Source organism: Leptosomus discolor, chromosome 5 (genome assembly GCF_034619465.1).
Source record: "Leptosomus discolor isolate bLepDis1 chromosome 5, bLepDis1.hap2, whole genome shotgun sequence".
Taxonomy (NCBI): Eukaryota; Metazoa; Chordata; class Aves; order Leptosomiformes; family Leptosomidae; genus Leptosomus; species Leptosomus discolor.
The window spans coordinates 69,825,150-69,849,502 of record NC_141395.1 but is presented as its reverse complement, the minus strand read 5'-3'; the positions used below and the strand labels follow the sequence as shown (position 1 = coordinate 69,849,502).

General features: G+C 73.5%; 2 protein-coding genes across 2 annotated transcripts; one reads left to right on the top strand and one right to left on the bottom strand.

Moving 5' to 3' along the window:
- Positions 1-7,403: 7,403 nt before the first annotated feature.
- GRINA (glutamate ionotropic receptor NMDA type subunit associated protein 1) lies at positions 7,404-10,586 on the bottom strand. Its single transcript, XM_086466284.1, has 6 exons — positions 10,277-10,586; positions 9,561-9,673; positions 9,273-9,473; positions 8,823-8,951; positions 7,853-7,996; positions 7,404-7,582 (listed from the first exon to the last, which is right to left on the bottom strand). The coding sequence occupies exons 1-6, from the start codon at positions 10,584-10,586 to the stop codon at positions 7,433-7,435; spliced, it is 1,047 nt and encodes a 348-aa protein (XP_086322410.1). The 3' UTR covers positions 7,404-7,432.
- A 3,355-nt stretch (positions 10,587-13,941) lies between these two features.
- PARP10 (poly(ADP-ribose) polymerase family member 10) lies at positions 13,942-18,701 on the top strand. The gene is made up of 10 exons (XM_086466028.1): positions 13,942-14,101; positions 14,686-14,931; positions 15,268-15,501; positions 15,634-16,118; positions 16,259-16,471; positions 16,602-16,749; positions 16,873-17,814; positions 17,936-18,069; positions 18,145-18,319; positions 18,394-18,701. Exons 1-10 carry the CDS (start codon positions 13,942-13,944, stop codon positions 18,699-18,701), a joined length of 3,045 nt encoding a protein of 1,014 aa, XP_086322154.1.
- Positions 18,702-24,353: the final 5,652 nt, after the last annotated feature.

Below are 24,353 nucleotides of genomic sequence, written 5' to 3'. Positions count from 1 at the left end.
ATGCTGGGGTCACTGGGGACAATGGGGCCATGGGGGTCACTGGCATTGCTGGGGACAGTGGGGTCGCTTTGGTCACTGGGGATGCTGGGAACACTGGAGTCACTGGGGATGGTGGGGTCACAGGGGACATCGAGGCTGCTGGAGACATTGGGGGATGCTGGGGTCTCACTGGGGATAATGGGGGTCACTGGGGACAATGGGGCCACGGGGGTCACTGGGGTCACTTGGGGATGCTGGCCGTGGCAGGCCCTTGGGGTGCCCTTGGCTTGGGGGCCCGAGCACCCCCTGGCGGTGGGGCTGCCCCAAACCCACCCACCAGACCGGAGCTCTCGGCAGCGGCTGCTCCGGCTCCAGCCCATCCCGAGGCACCGGCCGCGGCACTGGGAGCTGCTGGGGGCCGCGCTGGCCGGCGGCATCCCCGGCCCGGCAGCGGGACCTCGGCTCTGTGCCCTCTCCCACCTGGGGATCCCCCCGCTGCTGGCCCTGCGGTGGGGCAGGGTGCCGGCTCAGCGCCCAGCTCTGCTCCGCGGCGGGACCCCGGCGCATCCCTCTGCCCCTCGGTGCCACGGGCGGCCCCGGCGGCACGTGCAGCAGGGAGTGACTCAGCCCAGGTCCCGGCAACTCCCGGCTGCGTGGGCACCCCTGACTCCCACGGGAAGGTAATTTGCCGTCACGGGAGCGTGAGGGTGCGGCTGGGCGGTGGCACCGGGGCCGTGCCGGGGTCCCTGCACCCCCCTGGTGCTTACCTGGTGTGGTCCTGCCCACGGAGGGTTTGGTGCCAGCAGCCGCCGCGCACGTCGACCCCATGGTGCTGGTGGGGCCGGTGGGCTCCGCTCTGGTCACCGGAGCAGCCAGTGCTGCCACGTGGCACGGGCACGGCTCTCGCACCATGACATGGGCATCGTGCCGGCGGTGCTGGCAGCCGGCAGCGGCATTGTCCCTGCGGCACTGGCAGCAGCAACGGGCATCGCCCCACGGCGCTGGCAGCACTTCCCCAGCACCCGGTGCCCCGAGCACCGCCTTTGCCAAGCAGCCGGCTCCCGAGGGTGCGGCAGCCGAGCCCTCCCTGCTGCTGGGTGCTGCCCATGCCACGCAGCCCGGCGGCTCCATCCCGGCCCTGCCTTTGGTGGTGGCCTTCGGCGGTGGCCTTCGGTGGCCAGTGAGGCCAGGGGCGCCGTGCCCTGGCGCTGCTGGCGCTGCTCCCTTCGCCGAGGGCCAGGCAGTCCCCGAGCCGGCTCTGCCGGCTCCCTGCCCGCGCTGGCTCCCTGCCCACACCATCCTGCCACCGCCACCTGTGCCGTTCCCCAAGGCCACGCCACATCCCCCGGCACCCCTCGCTCACCTCCGCGCCCCGCGGCGCCGTGGGCCATTGCTGACAGCACTGACGCCTTCGCCTCTCGGGGGGGGCCAGCACCGCTGCCACCGCTGTCAGCTCACGGCCACCGTCCGCTCGGAGCCACCGCTTGCTCGGCACGCCGCGGGCTCGGCACGCTGCTGCCGGTGCCGGGAGCTCAACAGGTCACAAACATCCGCTCGCCACGGGGCCAGACCGGGCTCTAATTAGCCGTGGCCTCGGCCGTGCCCGGCTACCATCCGCCGGGTGGCCGCATTCCTGCCTTGGGTGTGTGGCAAACGCCACCCGCTGCCACCAACCCCGGGAGCCCCCGGCTCCCACCTCTGTGCCAGGCCGTGCCGCCGGCCGCGTGCCGGGGTGCCGCGGAACGTGCGGGCAGGGGTCGGGCAGCAGCGGCGGGCAGGGAACCAACGGCCAAAGGCTGCTGGCGCTGCACCTTGTCCGGTGAACACCCACGGCTGGTTTTCCCAGGGCTGTAACCCCTTGTCTGCCGCGTCCTGCCGGTGCGGCCCGCGGGCATGCCGGGAGCCTGCCAAACCGGGCTGGATGTGGCGAGGGTGAGGAGGTGAAGGTCGAGCGAGGAAACACCCCGGAGGCGTCACGGCCGCCTTTGCCGGTGCCTCGGGGATGAGCCGCCCTGCCTGAACCCACCGCGGCAAGGCGGGGTGGGCAGATCTCGGTGGGGATGGGGGCTCCCAGTGGCCCCCAGAACCCTTCCCCTCCCATGCAGCAGCCCCCACCCTTCTGCTGGGGGACCCTTCACCCACGCTGCCGTCACCTTCCGGCTGTGCTGGGGTGGGGTGGGGGGGCGGCAGGGTGCTCCCCCTGCTTCCCTTCCCCCGGCACCGTCCCCAGCATCGCCAGGGAAGGCAAACGCCCCTTCCCCAGCGCCACCATGGCTGCACGGGGCCGTACGTGGCACCTCCGGTGTGACGGCTGTGCCGCAGCTGGCCTGCACCCGCCTGTCCGACCCCCCTGTCCCCCCAGCGTGGGGGTCCAAGCCACCCCCCTCACCTACCCGGGTACTGCCAAGTGCCCCCTCCACCTGAGGGTCACCGGCTCTGCTGCCGCACGGCACGGCACGTTACGGCACGGCACAGCGCAGCACGGCACGGCACGGCATGGAACGGCACGGCATGGCACGGCACGGCACGGCACGGCACGGCACGGGTGGTTTCCCTCTGGCAGGTTGTCCCCGAGCTGCTCCGTTTCCTGCAGCCGCTTCCCCTTCCCGTCGCCGGCAGTGAGCAGCCTTACGGCTGCGGGCGGGGAGGGGGGTCCGTGTCCCCCCCCCCCCGCGCCCCCGAGCACCCCAGTTTGGGCCGCTCTGCTGTGCTGCTGCTGCAAACCCCCGGTCCCCAAATCCCCCAGCCCCGGCCCCTCTGCTGTCACCCTGGCACACCCCGGTGCAAGGGTCCTAGCCGGCTGTGGTGAGACCCCCGCCAAGGCCCTGACCAGGGCAGGGGGCATGAGGCTCGCCCCGAAATGGGGCTTCCCCGGCTGCGGCACCACGGGCGTCCCGGGGCCCGATCCCTGGCTTTCGCTTCCGCATCCAACCGGGTTCCCCCGCCCGCAACCGAAAGGAAAAGGACAGCGGCCTCAACCGCGGCGTGACCTCCTCCGCCCCAGCATGGCTGCCTGCACCGCCGCGCCCCGGCACGGCTGCCTGCGCCCCGGCACATGCCCCCGAGCAGGAGCAGCAGCGGTGACAGTGGCAGTCGTGGCGCCCACCAGAGTTACCACAGCAGACGAGGTCAAAGTCACTGGGACAGGTTTATTGCGCGGTGCCGGGCTCCGGCTGGCGGCGGCACGGTCTGGCACAGCACCGATGGTGGTCTGCAGGGAGAGACGGCGCGGGGTCAGCCCCCGGCACCCCGGGGTGGCCAAGCAGGAGCGGGGGGACTGGGGTGCACCGGGCTGCAGCCGCGGGCACCGTACCCAGCTCCCCGGCTCAGCCGCACCAGCCTGCCTCCTGGATCTTCTCGGAGATGTTGGTGACGGTGAAGCCATAGAGGCGGGTGTCGTTCAGGGAAGGCTTGGGTGAGGATGCGGCGGTCCAGCTGGAAGGTGATCTCGCCCACCAGCTGCTCCCACGCCGGCTGCTGGCCACTGGCGGGAGCCACCAACGGTGGACATTTGCCCCCTGCCACAGGACAGATGCCACGCTGCCGCCCCGGCGACCTCTGCCCGTACCCCCCAACCCCTCCCCATACCCCCCAACCCCTTCCCATATCCCCCCAACCTCTCCCTGTACCCCCCAACCACTCCCCATATCCCCCCAACCCCTCCCCATATCCCCCCAACCCCTCCCCATATCTCCCCAACCTCTCCCCATACCCCCCCCCACCCTGTTGTCACCCGGCAGAGGGTGGTCGGAGCCGTTTGCCCAGGACCTCGCCATCCCCCTCTCCGGCCACGGAGCTGGTGGGAGCAGGAGGCTGCAGGGGTGCTGCACCCCGGGGGCACCGTGCACCCATGGGTGCCATGCCCCAGCCCTCACCTTGCCGGATGGGGCCCCACGGCGGCATCTGGTTGGCATCGCGGGCCGCCTCTCTGGCCCGGGCGCCCGGCAGCCGCAGGTCCAGTGGCGGCTGCTGCTCCGCGGGGGGCTGGGGCAGCGAGCGGGGGGCCGGGGGGGCGCCGGCTGGGGTTACTCGGCTGCGGCGCTGGGGGGTCCCATGGTGGCAGCTCGGGACTCAGCCGGTGGCTGGAGTGGCGGCCGGTGGAGCCGAAGCGGTTGAGGGGGCGGTAGAGGCGGCTGTTCCTGGGGCCGGCGTGCCTGGTCACCGGGAAGGCTGCCGGGACAAGGATGGCGGGTCAGGCCCTGCGGTGCCGGGAAGGCGGGGGCCCTGCACTGCCCCCCGGCTGAGCACCGAACCCCCCAACCCAGAAACACTCATGGGGAGACACGAGGCCAGAGCGGAGGGACAGGGGTGGGACAGGGGTGGGATTGGGGATGGGGATGGGGATGGGGATGGGATGGGATGGGATGGGATGGGGAAGGGAAGCGGATGGGGATGGGATGGGATGGGATGGGATGGGATGGGATGGGGAGGTGATGGGATGGGGATGGGGGTGGGGCTGGGGGTGGGGGTGGGGATGGGATGGGACGGGATGGGGATGGGGATGGGGATGGGATTGGGGACGGGGATGGGATGGGGATGGAGTGGGATAGGGATGGGGATGGGGATGGGGAGGGGAGGGGATGGGATGGGGATGGGGGTGGGGGTGGGGGTGGGGATGGGATGGGATGGGATGGGGAAGGGGATGGGACTGGGGATGGGATGGGATGGGGAAGGGAAGGGGATGGGGATGGGATGGGATGGGATGTGGATAGGCCTTAGCCCACCACCCTTCCTCCCATGAGCTTTGGGGTCAGACCCTCCCCCAGACCGCCCCAGTACTTCTGTTCCTGGTGGTGCTGGGTGAAAACGCTGCGGTGCCGACGTCGGTGCCGCTCGGCGTGGGCAGCGGGCTCTCCTGGCACTGCTGCTCCCAGAAGGTCTCCCAGGGAGGGGTCTGGAAGGTCAAGTCCTCCTCCAGGAGCGCCAGGTCCCCGTCCGGAACGGTGTCTGTGGGGAGAGGGGGGCTGTTTGCATCGGCAGCACCCACCGGCTGGGACCACCGCGGGGCCGCCCGTGCTCCGCTCCCCACCTGAGCTCGGGAAGGTGAAGAAGGTTCCCCCTCTGGAGCGGGGTACGTAGGCCCCGATGGGCGTCGAGCTGGATGCCAAGCGGTGCGCCCCGCCAGGGTGGCTGAGCCGGACACGCCGGACGTGCCGCCGGTGCCGCTGCTCCCTGAGCCGCCCCACGGCCCGCCTCAGCTCCTCATCCTCGTCCAGCAGCGCCTGGATCTCGCGCTGCAACTGGGTGCGCGGCAGGCGACCCCCCCCGGCATCCGCTCCATGGTGGCCCCTGGCACCGGGCTGTGCCAACTCGCTCCGACGTGTGCCCCGTGCCAAGCGGCAGCGCCGGGGTCAGGGCCACGGGAAGGCCCCTTGCCTCGCCGTGGGACATGGCGTGGTTGGTTGCCGCCGTCCGTTATGATGTCATAGAGGGGTGCTCACCCCACCCGGCTCCCCATTATGCTGTCACTGCCCGCCCACGCCGCCATGGTGCCCTGCCCCGGCAGGCACCGCTTCGAGCGCGGTGAGGGCGGTACGGTGGGCAGCGGGCGGCAGCGCGGGGCACGGCGGGAGGGCAGCGGGTGGGCAGGGCGGGAGGGCTGCGCCCCCTTCCCTGCCAGCTCCCGGCCGCGCTGCGGCTGCTCCGGGTGCCGTGTCACCGCGCTCCTGGGCCGCGGCGGATCACGCCGTGCGCCACGGCGGACGCGTGCTGGGGGCCCCATCTCCATCCCCCCTCTCCCGCGGCTGCAGGACTGCGGCGCCTGCAGGGCCGGCGGCGCGCTGGCACACGAGGGGCCGTGATGGGGGCCCTGGCCCAGCCCCTTGCTGCTGCTGGGTGCCCCGGGAGGGCTGCGCCGGCAGCCCCTCGCCATACCCCTGCCACCCCAAGGGGCCTGGCGTGCCGGCACGCCCTGACCACCTCCGTCTTCGCCGCGGCCATCTCGTCGGCCAGCGAGGGGCCGGTGGAGGAGACCCTCAGCGCCGCGCCGCCGTCCTGCCGGCTCCGCGCCGGGGCGGCTCAAAGAGTGAAACCCCCGACAATCCCTGACTGAGAGACACAAAAACTTCACGCGTGTTTCTCCCGAGTTTTCCTTCCCCTGCAAGGACGGCTTTGGCTATTTGCCGAGCAAAGCCGATAAATAGGTAACCTCTTGCCAGACCTCAAGGAGACAAAGCTCCAGCCGTCAAGGAGGCCCCTCTAGTGCAGGGCTGATGGTCACAAAAGGTTGCATCAGAGAAGGGCACCCGGCTTGTGCTCAAGAAGGAGGATTCAACTAGTGGACAGCGTGAGGAAGACTAGGAACGCGCTGGGGCGGACGTTGACCACCGCTCCTTCACGGCCACCGGGATGGACCGGGGCGTTGAGGTGGCACCGCGCCACGGCCAGCCCTGGGAAAGCCGGCAGGCCTGGTTGGCTGGTGACCAGCGGGATGGGGACCGGGGTGCCACCTCCCACCCCTCCTGTAAGCCCTGCGGCAAGCGCAGCACAGGCCAGGGCGCAGAGCCGGGGGCCGCCATGGCGAGGAGATGGAGGTCGCCTGGCCCCAAAAGGCTGCAGCACCCTGAGCAGGGTGCGGGAGCAGCCGGGGAGGGCGGGCAGGGCGCGGGCAGGGCTGCCAGCGTCGGCGGGGGAAGGAGCACCGGAGCCGGCGGAGGTGAACTAGACGGAGGTTTATTAACAGCGGGAGCTGGAGCCACAGAACGGGGCGAGAATGGAGCCTTGGCCGCGTGGGGAGGGGGCCGGGACCCCCGCCCCGCTGCCCGGGCAGGGACAGGCAGGGACGGGCAGCTCGGGCCCCGGGCTCCCGCAGGGACGCTCTAGCAGTGACGGGTGCCCAGCGTGGGGCCCCCCAGCCGCTGCCCACTCGGGGTGGTGGGACCCTTCCCGAGGTGGGGGGGGGGGGGGGGGCTGTGGGTGCTGCCCCTGCCTGCGCAGCCGGGGGGGGAGGGCGAGGGGCGCGGGCAGCGCGTGCGCGGGGGGGGACGACAAAGTGCTTCCAGTCCGCGATCAACGCAAGGGGGGCAGGGATGGGGGGGGGGGGGGGGGGGCCGTATTCACAGCGTGGTGGGGGGAGGGGTCCGGAAGGAGCGGGGGGGGGCCGGGCAGGGGGCTGCTGGGGGGGTGGGGGGGCAGGATGGGCGCCCCAGCAGGCAGGGGCAAACGCCTCACCTCCCGGCAAGGGGACAGAGCTGTCGCCTGGGGGGGGGGTGTCCTCCCGCCCCCGGGACCCCCCCCCCCCCAGCCCGGTGAGCCCCCCCCCCCCCCCCAGCCGCTCCTGGCAGGAGCCGGGGTCGAATAAACTCTTTGAACGGGAAAACCAACGAGAAACACCGAACGAAACCGGCTACGGGGGGGGGGGGGGGGATGGGGAGGGGGGGCCACGAACCGGGAGGCGCGCCGCGGGGAGGAGGGGGGGCGCGGGGGCCACAGCGGCGCCGGGGTGGGGGTCCCGCTACTCCTTGGCCCTGCCGATGATGGCCAGGATGTAGAGGAAGATGTTGATGATGTCTGTGTAGAGGTTGAGGGCGGCGAAGACGTACTCCTCGGGGCTGAGCGCCAGCTGCTTGTTCCCCAGGATCATCTGCGTGTCCACGGCCAGGAACTGCCCGAGATTGGGGAGGGGGGGGACACACACACGTCACACAGAGGCGGGGAGGGGCTGGGGGGGGCGGCCCAGGGCACCCCAAGACCCCCCAGCAGCCGCCCCACGAGTCGGTCCTTCGCCACGCTGGGACCGGGTCCCGCAACCCCCACCCGCAGCCTGAGCCACCGGGGGTGCGGCGGGCGGCTCAGCGCCCCCCCCGCCGACCCGGGGAAGGGGCAGGGGAGGTCGGGGGTGTCGTGTCCCCCCCACCCCGGCGGTGGCACTTACGCAGGTGAAGAGCAGAGCCCCCAGGGAGGCGTAGATGATGTCCATGATGCGGTTCCGGATGAAGATGCAGAGAATGGAGAAGACGATGAGGACGACGAGGCAGATGATGAGCACGCCCCGGCACGAGGTGAAGTCGTACTTGGTCTGTGGGGGCAGGGGAGAGTGGGCGGGGAGCCAGGAGCGGGGGGGGGGTGTATGCCGGGTTTGGAACCCCGCAGCCCCACCACGGAGCCATGGGGGTGTGTTACGCCCGGTTCAGAGCCCCCCAGCCCCACCACGGAGCCTGGGGGGGTTGTACGCCCGGTTCAGAGCCCCCCGGCCCCACCATGGAGCCTGGGGGTGCGTTACGCCCGGTTCAGAGCCCCCCAGCCCCACCACGGAGCCTGGGGGGGTTGTACGCCCGGTTCAGAGCCCCCCGGCCCCACCATGGAGCCTGGGGGTGCGTTACGCCCGGTTCAGAGCCCCCCGGCCCCACCACGGAGCCTGGGGGTGTCGTACGCCCGGTTCAGAGCCCCCCAGCCCCACCACGGAGCCTGGGGGGGTTGTACGCCCGGTTCAGAGCCCCCCAGCCCCACCACGGAGCCTGGGGGGGTTGTACGCCCAGTTCAGAGCCCCCAGCCCCACCACAGAGCTGTGGGGGGTTGTACGCCCGGTTCAGAGCCCCTCAGCCCCATCATGGAGCCTGGGGGGGTGTTGTACGCCCAGTTCAGAGCCCCTCAGCCCCACCATGGAGCCTGGGGGGGTTGTACGCCCAGTTCAGAGCCCCCAGCCCCACCACAGAGCTGTGGGGGTGTTGTACACCTGGTTCAGAGCCCCCCAGACCCACCACAGAGCCTGGGGGTGTTGTACACCTAGTTCAGAGCTCCCAGCCCCACCACAGAGCCTGGGGGGGTCATACATCCAGTTCGGAGCCCCCCAGACAGGGAGCCAGGGGGGGTCACCCCGCCGCCCGCCCAGCGCCGGAGCTGACCTGCAGGGAGAAGATGACGACGGTGAAGCAGACGACGACGGTGATGCCCACGGCCATGATGACGGCGTCGGTGTTGTAGAAGCTGGCGATCATCCCCACCATGTAGGACAGGCTGACGGTCAGGATGGACTGGGGAGCAGACGGGCACCGCGTCACGCCGGCTCGGCCACCACCCCAACCCCCGCCCCCCGCTTTGGCCACCCACCACCCGGTCCACCCGGGCCTGGCGACACCGCGCCTCCACGGCACCCAATGCCCTTCGTGCGGGGCTCTCGGCTTTGCCGAGTCCGGAGCAGGCTCCCCTCTCACCAGGCCCCCCCCGCACCCCTCGAACCCTCCCAGCGGAGCCCCCCCCACCCCGTCCCTCCCCACCTGCCGTGGGACGTGGGGCTGGGGCTGCGGAGGCCACGGCCGAGCCCGCCTCCGCCGCCGCCCCGGCACGGCGCTTACCAGGGCCACCAGGTTCCAGGGGTGTTTGCGACGGAACTCCCCGCAGCAGCTGAGGACGATGAGGGAGATGAAGAAGACGGCGTAGGAGACGTAGTACGTCCAGACGTTGCGCTGCACGAAGCCCTTCACGCCTTTCACGAAGGTGAAGATGGCCACGAAGGCGAAGGTGACGGTCAGCTGGAGGGTGAGTACCAGGAAGACCTGGGGGGGGGCAGGGACGGGTCACGGCGGGGCCCTCGAACCCCCCCCCCCCCCCAGGCGGGGAGCACCCCCCCGGCCGAGTCCCACCTTGCGGATGAAGGCCTGCCGGATGCTCTTGTCATCCCAGTGCGCGGTGGGGAAGTCCTGGTTGTCATAGTAGGAGGGTGGCCCGTCCTCGTGGTAGGTGCTGTGCAGGGGGGCTGCGGGGAGAACGGGGCGGGGGGTGGGGTGGGTGGGTGGGTGGGGGTGAAGAGGGGGGGCTACCTGCCCCTGCCCGCCGGGGCGGCCGCTCACCAACTCGGATGACCGCGATGCCGGGTCTCCACGGCCCGCGGTGGGGCCCGGCTCCGGCTGGCGGTGGCGGGGGAAGAGGAGAGACGGGGCTGAGGCGGGGGGCACCAGGGGACGGGGGGAGCGGAGCTCTGTGCCCCCCGCAAAGCCAGGATTCATGCCAGTGTCCCCCCTCCCGGGGCCACGGCCAGCACCCTCCTCCAGCACCACGGGGCAGAGGCACCCCGGGGTGCCCCCTCGGGGCTGGGCTCGTCTGGGAGGGGGTCGCAGGCCAGGACCCCTTCCCCTGGAGGCACCCTGAGCTGCGCTACCAGCCGGACGCCCCCCCCTCGCCCACCCCTACCAGCCAAAACGGGGCCAGCGCTGCTGAAACGGGGCCCTCCCTCCGCTGGACCCCCCCCCCCCGCCCCCAGGGCCACCGTCAGCAACCCCCTCCTTGCCCACAACCCGGGAGGGAGCCCAAAGGAGCCCCCACCCGCCCACCCCCCCGCCCCGAGCCCCCCGTTACTTACAGTCTTGGTCCCCGGGGACCATGGGCTGCGGCTGGGCGTAGGGTGGCTGGGCATAGGGACCCTGGGGGTACGGCCCCGGGGGGGGGTACGGCCCGGGGGGGTACGGCCCGGCGGGGGGGTACGGCCCCGGCGGCGGGTACGGCCCCGGCCCCTGCGGGAAGCCTGGCTGGTTGTAGGGCGCCGGGGCGAACTGGGGCTGGGGGGGGTAGGGGGCGGCCGGGTAGGGGGGCTGCGCGTAGGCCGGGGGGGCGGTGGGCTGCTGCCCCGGGAAGCCCTCGCCCGTCACCAGGAAGCTCTTCTCGTGGGACATCTTCGCCCCCAGCCCCGGCTGGCGGCCGCCTCTGCGCTGCGGGCGGGAGGGAGGGCAGGTCAGACGCGGCAGCCATCGCCCCCGGCCACCAGCAACAACCCCCCCCCCCCCCCCCCCCCGGCCATCACCCCCTGCCACCAGCAACAACCCCACCTCGGCCATCACCCCCTGCCACCATCACCCCCCGCCACCATCACCCCCTGCCACCATCACCCCCCCCCAGCCATCACCCCCTGCCACCATTACCCCCACCTCGGCCATCACCCCCCGCCACCATCACCCCCTGCCACCATCACCAACCCCCCCCAGCCATCACCCCCTGCCACCACCATCACCCCCACTTCGGCCATCACACCCCCCCCCCCCCCCCGTCATCCCACATCCCCCCGCGGCCGCCCTGCGGGTCCCGTGTCCCCCCCCCCCCCCGACCCCCGCCGCAAGGGGGGGGGGGGGTCCCGTCCCCGCCGCCTCCCCGGGGCCACACAAGATGGCGGCCGGCGGCAGGGCCGTTGCCATGGCAACACCCCCCCCGCAGCTGCCCCGGCCCCACGGGGGAAGGGGGGGCTCGGCCGCGGCGGGCCCGGTACCGGCCCCATTCTCACGCCGCCCCCCCCGGCACCGCCCCGGAGCACCGGGGTCCCGCCAGGCCCGGCTCCCCCGGCTGCCCTCACCGGAGCCGGTGAGGAGCGGGACCGGCAGCGGCGCCGGACCCCACGGGCCGACGAGGGTCCGCCGCAGGCACCGGGGATGACCACCGGGCCCAGCCGCCCGCCTGCGTGCGCGGCGCCCGGGATTACAAAACCGGGCGGCGGCGGCGGCGGCGGGAATGGCGGCTGCGGCCCTGCGCGGCGACCGCCCGGTGCCGCGGTGAGCGACGGCCGGCGGCGGGGCCGGGCAGGGGCCCGCGGGGCTGGGGGCCGTCAGGCGGAGCCCCCGGCCGAGCTCTGCGCCACGCCGGGCCGCGGCGGGCGGGCCGGGCCGGAACGGGTGCCGCAGCGGAGCACCGGCGTCCCCGGGCACGGGGCCGCCCGCGGACGCCGCCGAGCGCCAAGGCCTGGCCCGGGGACAGTGACAGCCCCTGGCCCGGGGACAGCCCCTGGCCGAGTGACAGCCCCTGGCCCGGGGACAGTGACAGCCCCTGGCCGAGTGACAGCCCCTGGCCCGGGAACGGCCCCGCCCGGGCCGGTGGCGCAACCGAAGCCGCCCGCCCGCGCGCGTGACAGCCCCGGCCCGGTGCCCACGGGCCTCGAGGGGGGAACGGGGCGGGGGTCGGCCCGGTGCCCCCCGTCCCGGCAAGGGAGGGCAAGGGGGACCGACCCCGTCGTGGGCAGGGCGGCGGGGGTGCGCGGGGGGGGGGGGGGGGGCACCGCACATTTGGGGGGGGGGGCAGAGGGTGCGAGCGGCGCGAGGGGGAACCCCACGGAGTGTGGGTGGCGGGCACGGTGCGGGGGGGTGCGGGGGGGTGCAGGCAGCACGGGGTGCATGTGACATAGGGTGCATGGGGTGCAGGCAGCACGGGGTGCATGTGACATGGGGCACAGAGCACATGGGGTGCATGTGACAAGGGGTGCAGGCAGCACGGGGTGCAGGGGATGCAGGCGGAGACTGCAGGGGATGCAGGCAGCACGGGGTGCATGGGGTGCAGGCTGCAGGGGGTGCACACAGCACAGGGTGCATGTGACATGGGGTGCAGGTGGTGCATGCAGCATGGGGTGCAGGCTGCATGGGGTGCATGTCACATGGGGTGCATGCAGCATGGGGTGCAGGCTGCATGGGGCACACGCAGCATGGGGTACAGGCTGCAGGGGGTGCAGGCAGCACGGGGTGCATGTGACATGGGGTGCATGCAGCATGGGGTGCATGCAGCACAGGCTGCAGGGGGTGCACACAGCACGGGGTGCATGTGACATGGGGTGCATGCAGCATGGGGTGCAGGCTGCAGGGGGTGCACGCAGCACAGGGTGCATGTGGTGCATGCAGCATGGAGTGCAAGGGGAGCAGGCAGCAGTGGGCGCAGGCAGCACGGCGTGCATACGACACGGGGCGCAGGGGGTGCACGCAGCACGGGCTGTATGTGACACGGGGCGCAGGCAGCAGTGGGTGCGGGGGTGCAGGCAGCCCGGGATGCAGGCAGCACGGGGTGCAGGCAGCACGGGGTGCAGGCTGCACGGGGCAGACGCAGCACAGGCTGCACAGCTGCATGCGGCACGGGGGTGCACGCTGCACGGGGCTGCAGGGGCGGGTGCCCGCTGCCCCCCCCGCTGCCGGTTTTTCCCGGGAGCCCCCGTAAGCGGCTTTGCCCGGTAATGCCCCAGCGCGGCCTATTTACGGCAGCACAATCCTAATCCCCTGAGCGCTGCACCTCGCCGGGGGGGGGTGCGGGGGGCGTGGGCCCCCCCCCCCCCCCCCCGTGCCCACGGCAGCGGGGTCCCCGAGAGGAACGGGCCGGGACGCCCCGCTCCCGCCGCCCGGTTACACCCCCCCCCCCCTCCGCTGCGGAATGCGGCAGCGCGGTGCGGCGGGGGGGAACCGCGCTCGGGGGCGGCGCCGGGGCCTCCGTGCCCCCACCTCACACCGCAACGCCCCCCCCCCCCGGGTGCAGCGGGACACACACACGTCCACACACAATCCCCCCCACCACACACACACACCATCCCCCCCCCGTCCCGGTACCCCGCTCACCGGGCCGGGCCGTGCGGCAGCGCAGGCTCCGCTCCGCTCCGCTGAGGGCGGGGCCTCGGGAATGGGCGTGGCTTCCGACAAGGAGGCGGGGCGGGGGAGCTGGGGTAGCCCTGGCTCCGCTCCGCCCTCAAAGGATGGGCGTGGCCTGCCAGGGGAAGGGCGGGGCCGCGCGGCGGGGCGTGGCCTGCGAGAGGAGGGGCGAGGCCGCTCGGAAGCGCGCCCCCGTGTGGCGGCGGCGCGCCCCCGGCAGCCCCCGCCCGCCCGTTCAGCCCGTCTCGCCGGTGGGGGGGGGGGGGGGGGGAGGAGCTGCCGCCCGGTTCCCCGGTGTCACCGTGGGGCTGGCCCCGTGCCCCCACCTCCCCGCCCCCTCGAGGCCCCGCCCCCCCCGCACTTCCCCTTCCCGTTCCCGGCCCGTTTCGGTTTCGTTTCTGCCGGGGCGGAGCCCAGTAGCGCCCGGTATGGGGTGGGGGTGTGTCGTGCCCCGTGGCTGGGGGGGGGGGGATCGTGAGCTGGGGTGGGTGTGGGGGCACCCCTGAGCCGGGAGGAGGGGTTGGGGCCCCGCGTGGGTGCGTGGGGGGGAGGTCCTTGGCCCCGGGGGGTCCCGCGGGGTCCCGCGGGGCTGGGGGGGAGGTGTCCGCCCCCCCCCCCCCCAAGCGTGTGTTCCCCGGGCAGGATGGCGGAGGGGGTGCTGGAGGTGGGGGGCGTCCCCCCCGGCACGGAGGAGGAGCTGGTGGTCCTCTACTTCGAGAGCCGGCGGCGCTCGGGGGGGGGCCCCGTCCAGAGCTGCCAGCGCCTCGGCCCCCTCCTCTTCCTCACCTTCGAGGACCCCCAGGGTGAGCGCGGGGCTGGGAGCGCTGGGATGGGCTGCGGGGTGTGCAAGTCCCAACTGGGAGCGCTGGGATGGGCTGCGGGGGGGGACCCAGTTCCGACTGGAAGCGCTGGGATGGGGTATGGGGGGGGTTCCAGTCCCAACTGGGAGCACTGAGATGGGGTGCAGGGTGGTCCCATTCCAGCTGGGAGTGCTGGGATGGGATATGGGGGGTCCCAGTCCAGCTGGGAGTGCTGGGATGGGGTGCAGGGTGTCCCAGTCCCAGCTGGGAGTGCTGGGATGGGATATGGGGGGTGCAAGTCCCAACTGGGAGTGCTGGGATGGGCTGCGGGGGGGACCCAGTCCCGACTGGAAGTGCTGGGATGGGTTATGGGAAGAGTTCCAGTCCCAACTGGCAGCACTGGGATGGGGTGCAGGGTGGTCCCAGTCTCAGCTGGGAGTGCTGGGATGGGATATGGGGGGTCCCAGTCCCGACTGGAAGTGCTGGTGAGTGACGCTGTGCCCCCCAGGGGGTCCCAGTGTGGGGCAGGGTGGGCTCGGTCGCTGCCCCCCCCGCCCCGGTGACACCAGTGTCCCCCCCTGGCGCAGATGCCCAGAACGTCCTGGCCCACGGCAGCCACCGGCTGGGGGGGGCCGAGCTGGAGGTGCGCCCTGCCCCCCCCTGGGACCCCACCCGCCTGCTGCTGAGGGTCCACGGCCCCCGGACCCCCCCCGAGCTGCTGGAGCTGCACCTGGAGACCCTCCTGGGACGCCCCCGCAACACCTTCGGCCTGTGCCGGGGCCCGGCGCCCGGCTGGGTGCTGCTGCGCCTGCGGGACCCCATCACCCCCCAAGGTGGGTGCCGGGGCGGGGGGCGACCCCCGCCCGGGGTGGGTGGCACCGCGCTCCCCCCGCTGCGGTGCAGCACCAGGGCTGGGGGTTTTGGGGTGCGGCGTCTGCAGCGCTGCCTGGCAGCCAGGACCACTGGGGCTGCGTTTTGGGGTAGCCAGGTCGGCGCAGGGCCGGTGGTGCCGGTGAGCCGGGGACAGTCGGCGGTGGGGTCCTGCCGGGGGACACGCCCGTGGTTTCCCCCTGCCAGACCCAGCGGTGACGAACGGTGCCGTTGGGGCAGTTGAAGGTCCCCGGGTCTCCCGCCGTCCCCGGTGTCACCGAACACCCCTGTCCCGGCAGAGTTCGCGGCGGCGGAGCAGCGGGCGCAGCAGCGGGAGCCGGAGGGTGCCGCGGTGGCCCTGCTGCGGCTGCCGCGGACGGCCAGCGTGGTGGCGCGGGCGGAGGCACCGGGGCTGAGCCGCGACCTGCTGGAGCTGTACTTTGAGAACCGCCGCAGCGGCGGCGGCAGCGTGCAGGCGGTGCGGCTGCTGCCGGGCGGCCGGGCGGCCGTCGTCACCTTCCAGGAGCCCGCAGGTGAGCGGGGGCCCGTGCGACCCCCACGCCGGTGCTGCCCCCCCCCCCCCCCCCCCCCGAGCTTTGGCCACCCTGCCCGGTCCCGCCGTGAGCCGGGGTTGCCACCGGCTGCCCGTCCTCTCCCCCCCGCAGCGGCGGAGCGGGTGCTGCAGAGGCCCCACCGGCTGCAGGACGCGGTGCTCGCGCTCGCCCCCCACTACCCCTTCCTGGAGCTGCTGGAGGGGGACGCGGACCCCCCGCCGGACGAGACCCCCGCGCCGGACGAGACCCCCGCACCGGACGTGACGACCCTGCCGGACACGGCCACCTCCGCCAGCCCGGACACCTGCCCGGGGTCGGCAGAGCCGGCAGAGCCGCAGGCGCTGAGCGCGGTGCCAGGGGAGCTGCCGTCTGCCGTCCCCAGGGGGGACGAGGACACAGAGGGGGACAAGGACGCACCTGGCCGGGGGCAGCGGCAGGAGCCGGTGGTGTCGGTGGGGTCGGCGCAGGATGAGGTGCTGGTGCCGGCGGAGCCAGGAGCGCTGCGCTACCTGCAGCGGCACTACCAGGACCTGCTGGCGAGCATCCCCGAGGTCTCCCTGGTGCCGCTGGAGGGGGAGGACGTCGCCGGTTTCCGGGTGAGCTGTGGGCGAGGGTGCGGGCAGGGGTCCGTGCCCGTGGCTCCCGCCTCCCCTTGCTCGCTGTGAAGGCCGGCGGCGGGTCCGTGGCTCCTGGAGGCGGGGGCTGCTGGCCCTGACTGCCCGGCCCTCGCCGGCAGGTGAGCGGGGAAACGGGCCGGTGCCGGGCAGCGGCTGATTTCCTGCAGAGCCTGCTGGGCACCGTCACGGCGCAGCCGGTGACGCTGCGGTTCCCCGGCATCGCCCGCTTCCTGCGGGATGAGGGTGGGCAGAGCGTCCTCCGGCAGCTGGAGAGCCGCTTCCAGTGCGTCATCGACCTGCACGGCGTCTCCTGGAGCCCCCCGGACCCCCAGGTACGCCTGGTGCCCACTGTGACCGGGGAGGGTGGGGGGACTGGTACCGGAGCTGCCGGGTGCCATCGTGCCATTCCCTGCCACGTACGTGCAGCACTGGTGATGCCGTCCTGCCCCTCCATTCCTGCAGCCGGAGCTGGTGGATCTGCTCCCCCCGACCTGCCTCCGGGACCCCCTGCCCACGGCGCTGAGCTCCCGGCACCGGGACCTGCCTGACGACGCTGGCGGTGCTGACGGTGCCGATGACGCCGATGGAGGCGGCTTTCACTCCGACATAGGTGAGGGGCGGCAAGGGGGCCGCTCCGGTGCCCACTCTACCGGCACCGAGTGGGACGCGGGCGCTGGTTCTCCCCCAACGCTGCGGTCGGCACTCGTGGTTGACGCCTCGTTCCTCCCCGCAGAGGAGATCAAGAAGCTGCTGGCGGCGCTGCGCCCCGGCGAGGGCGGCGGGGAGCCTGTGCCGCGGCCCGGCGATGTCCTCGGCGGGGAGCGGGACCCCGAAGCCGAGCTCACCGCCGCGTCCGATGGGGCAGACGCCGGGGAGACGCCGGCGGGCAGGTGGGGGGCCGGGATGGAGGAGGAGGCGCAGATGGTGCTGGCCATCCAGCGCTCCATGGAGAGCACGCGGCACGAGGAGGAGGAGCTGGCACAGGCCACCGCGCTCTCCCTCCGCTCCTACCAGCAGGAGCAGCGGGTGCTGCCCGGCGCGCGAAGGGAGGAGGAGGAGGAGGAGGAAGATGCCGGCCTCCTGGCCGCGCTGGAGGCCTCCCTGGAGGAGGCCCTGCTGGCGGCGGACGCGGCGCGGGTGACGCTGTTCTCGTCCTCCGAGCGGGACGCGACGGCGGCGGCGGTGCCGCAGGAGCTGGAGCGGGCGCTGGAGGGGCGGCTGCGGGCGGAGGAGGTGGTGAGCGGGCGCCTGCGGGCGCTGCCGGCCGCCTGCCGCCGCTGCCTGACCTTCCTGCAGCGCAAGCACGCCGTGCGCCTCTGCCTGCGCGGCGGCACCGCCACGCTGCGCGGCTTCGCCGAGTACACCGCCGCCGCCGCCCGCGACCTTGCCCTCCTGCTCTGGCGGCTCCCGGATTGCGGCCCCAACACCGCCGACGCCACCACGGTGTGCTGGGTGCGCTGGGACCCCTCTGGCACCGCTGTCCCCTACGCCGCCGAGGCCGCCGCGCTGCTGGAGCAGGCCTGGCTGCGCCGGGAGCGCCGGCTGGACCTGCTGCTGGATGGCCAGCCCTTCACCGTTGACTTCGAGCGCATGGAGGAGTACGACATCGGCAACGCCTGCGCCGTGGCCGTCTCCCGCAGCCAGCCCCCCGTGGAGAGCGCCCGCCGCCTGCTCGGTGCGTGCCGCTGCCCCCGGCGTTGCCGGCGCAGTGGGGTGGTGCGGGAGGGTGCCGCGGGGCTGAGGGTTCCCTGCCCGGCTGTGCCGCGCCGGCATTCACCGGGGCTGCAATCCGGCAGGGCTGGAGGCGCCGGGCCTGGAGGAGGAGGTGAGGCTGATGCCGCTGGCCGAGGGCTCGGAGGAGTTCGGTGACACCGTGCGCCACTTCTACCAGACGCTGGAGGAGATGCACAGCAGGATCAGCATCGTCAAGGTGGGTCCTGCCGGCGGCGGGGCCGCGGGCCCGTCCCCACGGCAGAGCCCCAGACGCTGCGGTGCCGCCCGGCAGGTGGAGAAGCTGATCCACCCACTGCTGTACAAGCAGTACCAGCTGAAGAAAGCCAGCATGGAGAAGGCCTGCGCCGGCGGCACGGTGGAGCGCGTCCTCTTCCACGGCACCACCGAGACCTCCAGCCGCGAGATCTGCCTGCACGGCTTCAACCGCAGCTTCTGCGGCAAGAACGGTGAGTGCCGGGGTCGGGGTGCCGGCGCGTGGTCCCTGCCGCGGCCGTGGGCTGATCCCCCCGCCACCCCGCAGCCGCGCTCTACGGGCTCGGCGTGTACTTCGCGGCGGCCGCGGCTGTGTCGGTGCAGGAGCAGTACTCGCCGCGCAGCGCCGACGGCAGCAAGTACGTCTTCGTGGCCAAGGTGCTCACCGGGGAGTACGCGGTGGGGGCGCAGGGGCTGCGGGCCCCCCCGCTGCGGGAGGGGGCCGGGGTCCCCCGGCGCTACGACAGCGTGGTGGACAACCCCCGGCAGCCCGCCATCTTCGTCATCTTCAACGACACCCAGGCCTACCCCCAGTACCTCCTCACCTGCCGCCACCGCTGCGGCGGCCCCCCCTGAGGACCCCCGGTACCCACCGTCCCCGTGCTTCTTGGGAGGGGGTGTCCCCCTGCCCTGGGGGGGCCTCGGGGTGCTGGGCAGTCCCTGCTCTGCTCCAAGGGCTTGGGGGGGGGTGTGGGTGGGAGAACTGGGGGGTCACCAGTGCAATAAAAGCAGAACTGGGAATAAAGTTGGAGCCTTTCCCCATGACTGGGAGGTTGGAGGGGTTGGGGCGGGGGGGGGGATGTGAGGGCTGCTGCACTTTAGGGGGGCCCAGGGCTGTGAGCTGGGGACCCCCCTGCTGCCACAGTGGCCCCCAGGGCACCGTGTGTGTCCCCCCCACCAGGCTTGTCCCTGCCCCTCCTGGGAATGGGACCCCCCGCAGCTCGTCCCCCCTCATCCCAGGAGCACGGTCCCCTTTGGGCTCATCCCGCCTGGCTGGGGGACAGGGTCCCCCCACATTTGTCACACCCATCCTGGGGATGAGGTCCCCTTTGGGCTCATCTTCCCCTCCTCCTCCCATCTCCGTCCAGGACATGGCCTGGGTCCCCCCCGTGGAGCCCCCGGTGTCAGGGCACCCGCCGGGAGCACAGTGGGCTGCGGGGGACATGGGGGTGCGGGTGGGGGGGAAGGCTGGGGGGAGGCGAGGGGCTTGTGTGCCGGGTCCAGGGGGGGTTACCGGCACAGACTGTGCCGCGGCACTGGCTGGGGATCGTGGGGCTCCAGCCCAGTGCTGGTGCCGGTGGCACTCGAGGGTGCTGTGGCCCCGCCATGGGCACTGCCAGGCATCCCGGCTTGGCCCCAGCGCCGCTGGCACGGCGGCATTGCTGCTCCTCTGGGCCCCGGCTGGGCGGTGGACACGGTCCAGGGCTGGCACTGGTGCTGGGAGCCCTCTGTGCCCGGTGCGGTGCCTCACCAGCCCCGGGGATGCCAGCACCGAGGGTGTCCGTGCCCGGCCTGGTGCGAGGGACGAGCTTATGGCATCGCCAACCTCGTTCTGGCATCACTCACCCGTGCTGCCATCACCCACCCCGTGCTGGCATCGCCAATGCCGTGCCGGCGGGTGGGTGGGCAGCGTGGGTGCTGCCCGTGCGTGCGTTGGCGGGGCCATGGCGTGCTCCAGGGGGGTCCCACGTGGCGCTGCGGCCGCTGCCAGCCCGGTCTGCTGGGGATGAAGCTGTTCCCACGGCCCTGGGGGCTGCGGGGGCGCAGGCAGGGCTGGGGGTGCCGGTCCCCCGCCGCGGGGCAGCTTTGCCAGGGATGTCCTGGGAACATCTGGACCCTGGGGCTGGACCCGGCCCCGCTGCCCCTTCCCGGGGGCGTCGAGGGGCCTCGCCAGGCCTGCGGTTTGGCACCGCCACGGCTCAGCAGCCGAAGAATGCTCCAGAATGCTCCAGAGCGTTCCTTCCTCTGCCTGCCATTAACCCTGCCTGCGCTGTGCTCCCTGCCCGCCCTTAACCCTGCCTGCCTGCACCCTGCCTGTGCTGTGCTCCCTGCCTGCCTGCACCTTGCCTGTGCTGCTCCCTGCCTGTGCTGTGCTCCCTGCCTGCCCTTAACCCTGCCTGTACTGCACCCTGCCTGTACTGCACCCTGCCTGCCTGCACCCTGCCTTCACCCTGCCTGCACCCTGCCTGCAGTGCTGCCTGTGCTGCCTGCCCCAGCCCCAGCCCCAGCCGCAGGCAGGTCCCTGCTGGGCACCTCAGGGCACAGGGCGGCCCCTCTGCCCCCGACCCCGAGCTGTGCTGGGGAGGGACCCGAGCAGCAGCGGGCATGGTGGGCAGCAGCAGGCAGCAGCAGGCAGCAGCGGGCATGGTGGGCAGCAGCGGGCAGCAGCGGGCAGCAGCAGGCAGCAGCGGGCAGCAGCGGGCATGGTGGGCAGCAGCAGGCAGCAGCAGGCAGCAGCGGGCATGGTGGGCAGCAGCAGGCAGCAGCGGGCAGCAGCAGGCAGCAGCGGGCAGCAGCGGGCATGGTGGGCAGCAGCAGGCAGCAGCAGGCAGCAGCAGGCAGCAGTGGGCAGCAGCGGGCAGCAGCGGGCAGCAGCAGGCAGCAGCGGGCATGGTGGGCAGCAGCGGGTAGCAGCAGGCAACAGTGGGCATAGTGGGCATGGTGGGCAGCAGCAGGCAGCAGCGGGCAGCAGTGGGCAGCACCGGGCAGTAGCAGGCATGGTGGGCAGCAGCAGGCAGCAGCAGGCAGCAGTGGGCAGCAGCGGGCAGCAGCAGGCATGGTGGGCAGCAGCGGGCAGCAGCGGGCAGCAGCGGGCATGGTGGGCAGCAGCAGGCAGCAGCGGGCATGGTGGGCAGCAGCAGGCAGCAGCGGGCAGCAGCAGGCAGCAGCGGGCAGCAGCAGGCAGCAGCAGGCATGGTGGGTCCCTGGCAGCCCCGTCCCGCTCCCCAGAGGGGTGAGGCGCCGCGGGCAGCTGCCTGCTGCTGCTGGCTGGGGCGGGCAGGGGCGAGTCAGGCAGGGGAAGGTGCTGGAGCTGGGGGGGGCGGGGGGCAGCGGGCAGGGGCTGCGGGCAGCCTGCCCGCCTGGGGACGCGGGGACGGGGGGTTCCCACGGCATCGCCCCGCTGCTGCCCGCTGGGGACACTGGGAGCGGCAGCGGTCGGGGCCGGGGCGGGGGGGCTGGGGGGTGACTCAGCGGGAGGGGCCGCACATCTGGAGCTCATCGTCCCACAGCTGGAGCGGGGCTCGGGGGGGGGGCGGGTAACGGGGCCGTCCCGGCACAGAGCCCCTGGCACAGCCCGGCCACAGCGGGTCCCTGCCGGTGACCCCCGCTGCCGGTGACCCCCGCTACCGGTGACCCCCACTGCCGGTGACCCCTGCTGCCGGGGACCCCCGCTGCCTGCCGCCGGCCCCAGGTAAGTGCCGGGGGTCATCGCCACGCATCGAGGGGCACGAGCCGGCGTGTGTGCCCGGCTGGTGAGCACATGGCGGCATATGCCGAGTGCCCACCGCCGGCTCCGGCACCGGCACCGCGGGCTCGGGGTGAGCGGCCGGGGCAGGGCTGGCACACGGCACCGAGTCGGCGTGTGCCAGCCCCGGCGTGATGCGACGCCGCACCCAGGGACGGTGCAGGGTGGTGAGCGCCGGGATCCCCGGCGGGGGCGGCGTGCCAGGCCTCGGCACACGTGTCGGCTCTGAGCCGCTCGCTCCGCTCCCCCGGGTAAGCCGCCGGGAAGCGCGAGGCTGCCGGGGGATGCGGAGGTGAGCGCCGAGAGGGGTGTGACGGCACCTTGGCCCATGCCCGGGCTTTGCCGGGGGTCCTGGCCGCACGCCCCCCACTCCATGGGATGGGGGGCAGCCCCACGGGTGCTGCGCCAGCCACCAGCCTCGAGCACGGAGAGCTCGGTGCCGCCGGTGCCAGGAGTGCCGGACCTTTGTCCCCTGGCCCCGAGGGGCCGGTGGGGCCGAGCGCGGCGCTGAAAGGGGCCCTTTGTCCGGGCTCCTGGCGAGGGGAGTCGCTCGCTGCTCCCGTGCCGGGACCGGCACATGATCGCGGTGAGGGCGGCTGTGCCAAGCGCGGAGTCCTGCCGGAGCCACCGGCTGCCTTCCCGGTGCTGGCGGCAGCGAGACCGGACAGGGGGAGGCCGAGGCTGCCCACCACGCCAGCGGCACGCACCGCGGTAGGGACCCCGGAGGGACCTGGGTGGGGGACCCTGCCCTGAGCCACCCCGTGCCCGGCGCTGCCGGCTGCCGCCTCACGCTGCCCTGGCCCGGGGTCCCCGGGGGTCGCCGCGCCCCACGGGGCCATGGCGGATGTCGGTTGTGCCGGGGTCTGCGGTGTTAGTTTGGCACGTGTCGGCACCGATGCAGCGGCGCTGGGGTGGGTGCTGTGCCGCGCTGTGCCACAGCCGGGCAGTCGGGTGTGGCTGGGAGGCACTGGGAGGCACTGGGAGGCATGAGGCCACTAAGGCACCCCTGGCACCCCCCAGCACCCCCCGGCACCCCCTGGCACCCTGCCAGCCCCGCCGCCTCCTGGCACGGCAATTCCATGGGGGGGGGAGGGGGGGGGCGTGGAGTGTGTTCAGGGCTGGGGGTGCTGAGCCCCCCGGCACGTGTGTGTGTGTGCATTTGGCATGTGCACACGCGTGTGTTCGTACACACGTGCACAACAGTGCTGGTGCCTGCGCGTGCCGGTGTGTGCCGAGTGTGCGTGCAGCCGGGCAGGTGTGTGCACACGCGTGTTCACGCGTGTCCATGCTTGTGCACGCCTGCTTTGGCACGTGCATGCACGCACAGCAGGGGGTTGCACACACGTGTCCAGTCACAAACATGTGTGCACACTTGTGCACAGGCATTCACATGTGTGTGCGTGCGGGAGCAGACAAGCACACGCGTGTGCGCGTCTGTGTGAACACGTGTGTGCCTGTACACGTATGCGGGTCCCTTGGTCGGTGCATGCACACGTGTGTGCACACAGGCACCGCACCCCTGCGTGTGCCGGGCACCCTGGGGGCCGCCGGCTCCATCCCGCAGCCCCGTCACCGCAGAGCTCCCGGGCACCGCGGCGCTGCTGACCCCGGGTCGCGCTGGCGGCCGGCACCATCTCCAGTTCCCAGCACAGTCTCCGGTTCCCGGCAGTCATGCCGGCTGCCAAGGAGCTCGCCAGCTCCCGCGGGCTCACCGGCTGCCAGGCGTTGCCGAGCTCCGTCCCCGCTGCTGGAGCCACTCTGGCCTGCCCGGCGCTGCCGGCGGCGAGGTGGGCAGGGTGTGGGCAGCCGGGCGCCGTGCCGGGAGCGGAGGCCTTGCGGTGGGTGAGCCGGAGGATCTGGGTGCCATCCCTCCGCCACCGCGGCGGTGGCTCACGTGGTCTCTGGATGCGGCAGCCGGCAGCTGGCAAACGTGCTGCCTGCCCACCTGCCAGTGCCGTGGCACCCTCCTGCCTGCGCGGTGCCCACGGCTGGGCCGGGGCACCACGGCAAGGTGGGGGGGGAAGCAGCCGGTGAGCCCACCGCGCCCACGCCGGCATCGCCACCCGTGGGCCCCGCGCGCTGGCGGTGGCTCCCACCGGGCACGGTGTCGCCGGCCTCCCGGTGACGCTGGGCCGAGCAGCGCCGGTGCCGGCGTGGCATAAACAAGCCGGGAGCTGAGGGCGGCTGCGCTGGTGCTGGGAGGAACTGGGTCATGCGGAGGGTGGCTGCCGCCGCCGGCGCCGCGCAGGCCGCCCTGGCACCGGGCGCGGGTGCTGGGGTGCAGCCGGCGGCAACCGCGGTGCGTGGGGGCTGGGAGGCTGCAGGGGGGTGCCGGTGCTACCGGGGCTGCGGTAACCAGCATGAGGCCCGGCAAACCCGCGGCTCCGGTGGTGCCGGGGCCTCCTGCCACCCCTGGCCCTGGCACGTGGCAGCTCCCGGGGGTCCGGCATGGCCCAAGACCCCCCTGGCGAGGCCGGTGCTCTCATGCTGCCCGTGCCCGGCACTGCGCTGCGGCCCTTGGCCAAAGCCGGGGGGTCCAGTGGGTGCTGCCCTGGTGGGGGGCAGCGGGCGAGGGGCCATGGCCGCCCCTGCCCACCCCTGCCTGTGCCGCTGCCAGAGGGCAGGAGGTGTCGGGGTGGGGGCTGCAGCCGCTGGGGAGACCCCCGGGTGTGGGGAGGGGGGGCTGAGGGGGGTCTGTGGGGCTGGTGGGGTGTAGGGGGCTGGGGGGAGGTCTGTGGGGCCGGTGGGGTGTAGAGGGGTTG

Excerpts from the sequence above, each read along its gene's own strand:
- GRINA (XM_086466284.1), bottom strand. The coding sequence starts at position 10,586 with ATGTCCCACGAGAAGAGCTTCCTGGTGACGGGCGAGGGCTTCCCGGGG. Across the intron at positions 9,674-10,276 it reads GGTCCCCGGGGACCAAGACT|CCCCCCTGCACAGCACCTAC; the intron begins GTAAGTAACGGG and ends TTCTCCCCGCAG. Across the intron at positions 7,583-7,852 it reads GGGCTCTGCTCTTCACCTGC|TTCCTGGCCGTGGACACGCA; the intron begins GTAAGTGCCACC and ends AATCTCGGGCAG.
- PARP10 (XM_086466028.1), top strand. The coding sequence starts at position 13,942 with ATGGCGGAGGGGGTGCTGGAGGTGGGGGGCGTCCCCCCCGGCACGGAG. Across the intron at positions 15,502-15,633 it reads CACCTTCCAGGAGCCCGCAG|CGGCGGAGCGGGTGCTGCAG; the intron begins GTGAGCGGGGGC and ends TCCCCCCCGCAG. Across the intron at positions 16,119-16,258 it reads AGGACGTCGCCGGTTTCCGG|GTGAGCGGGGAAACGGGCCG; the intron begins GTGAGCTGTGGG and ends CCTCGCCGGCAG.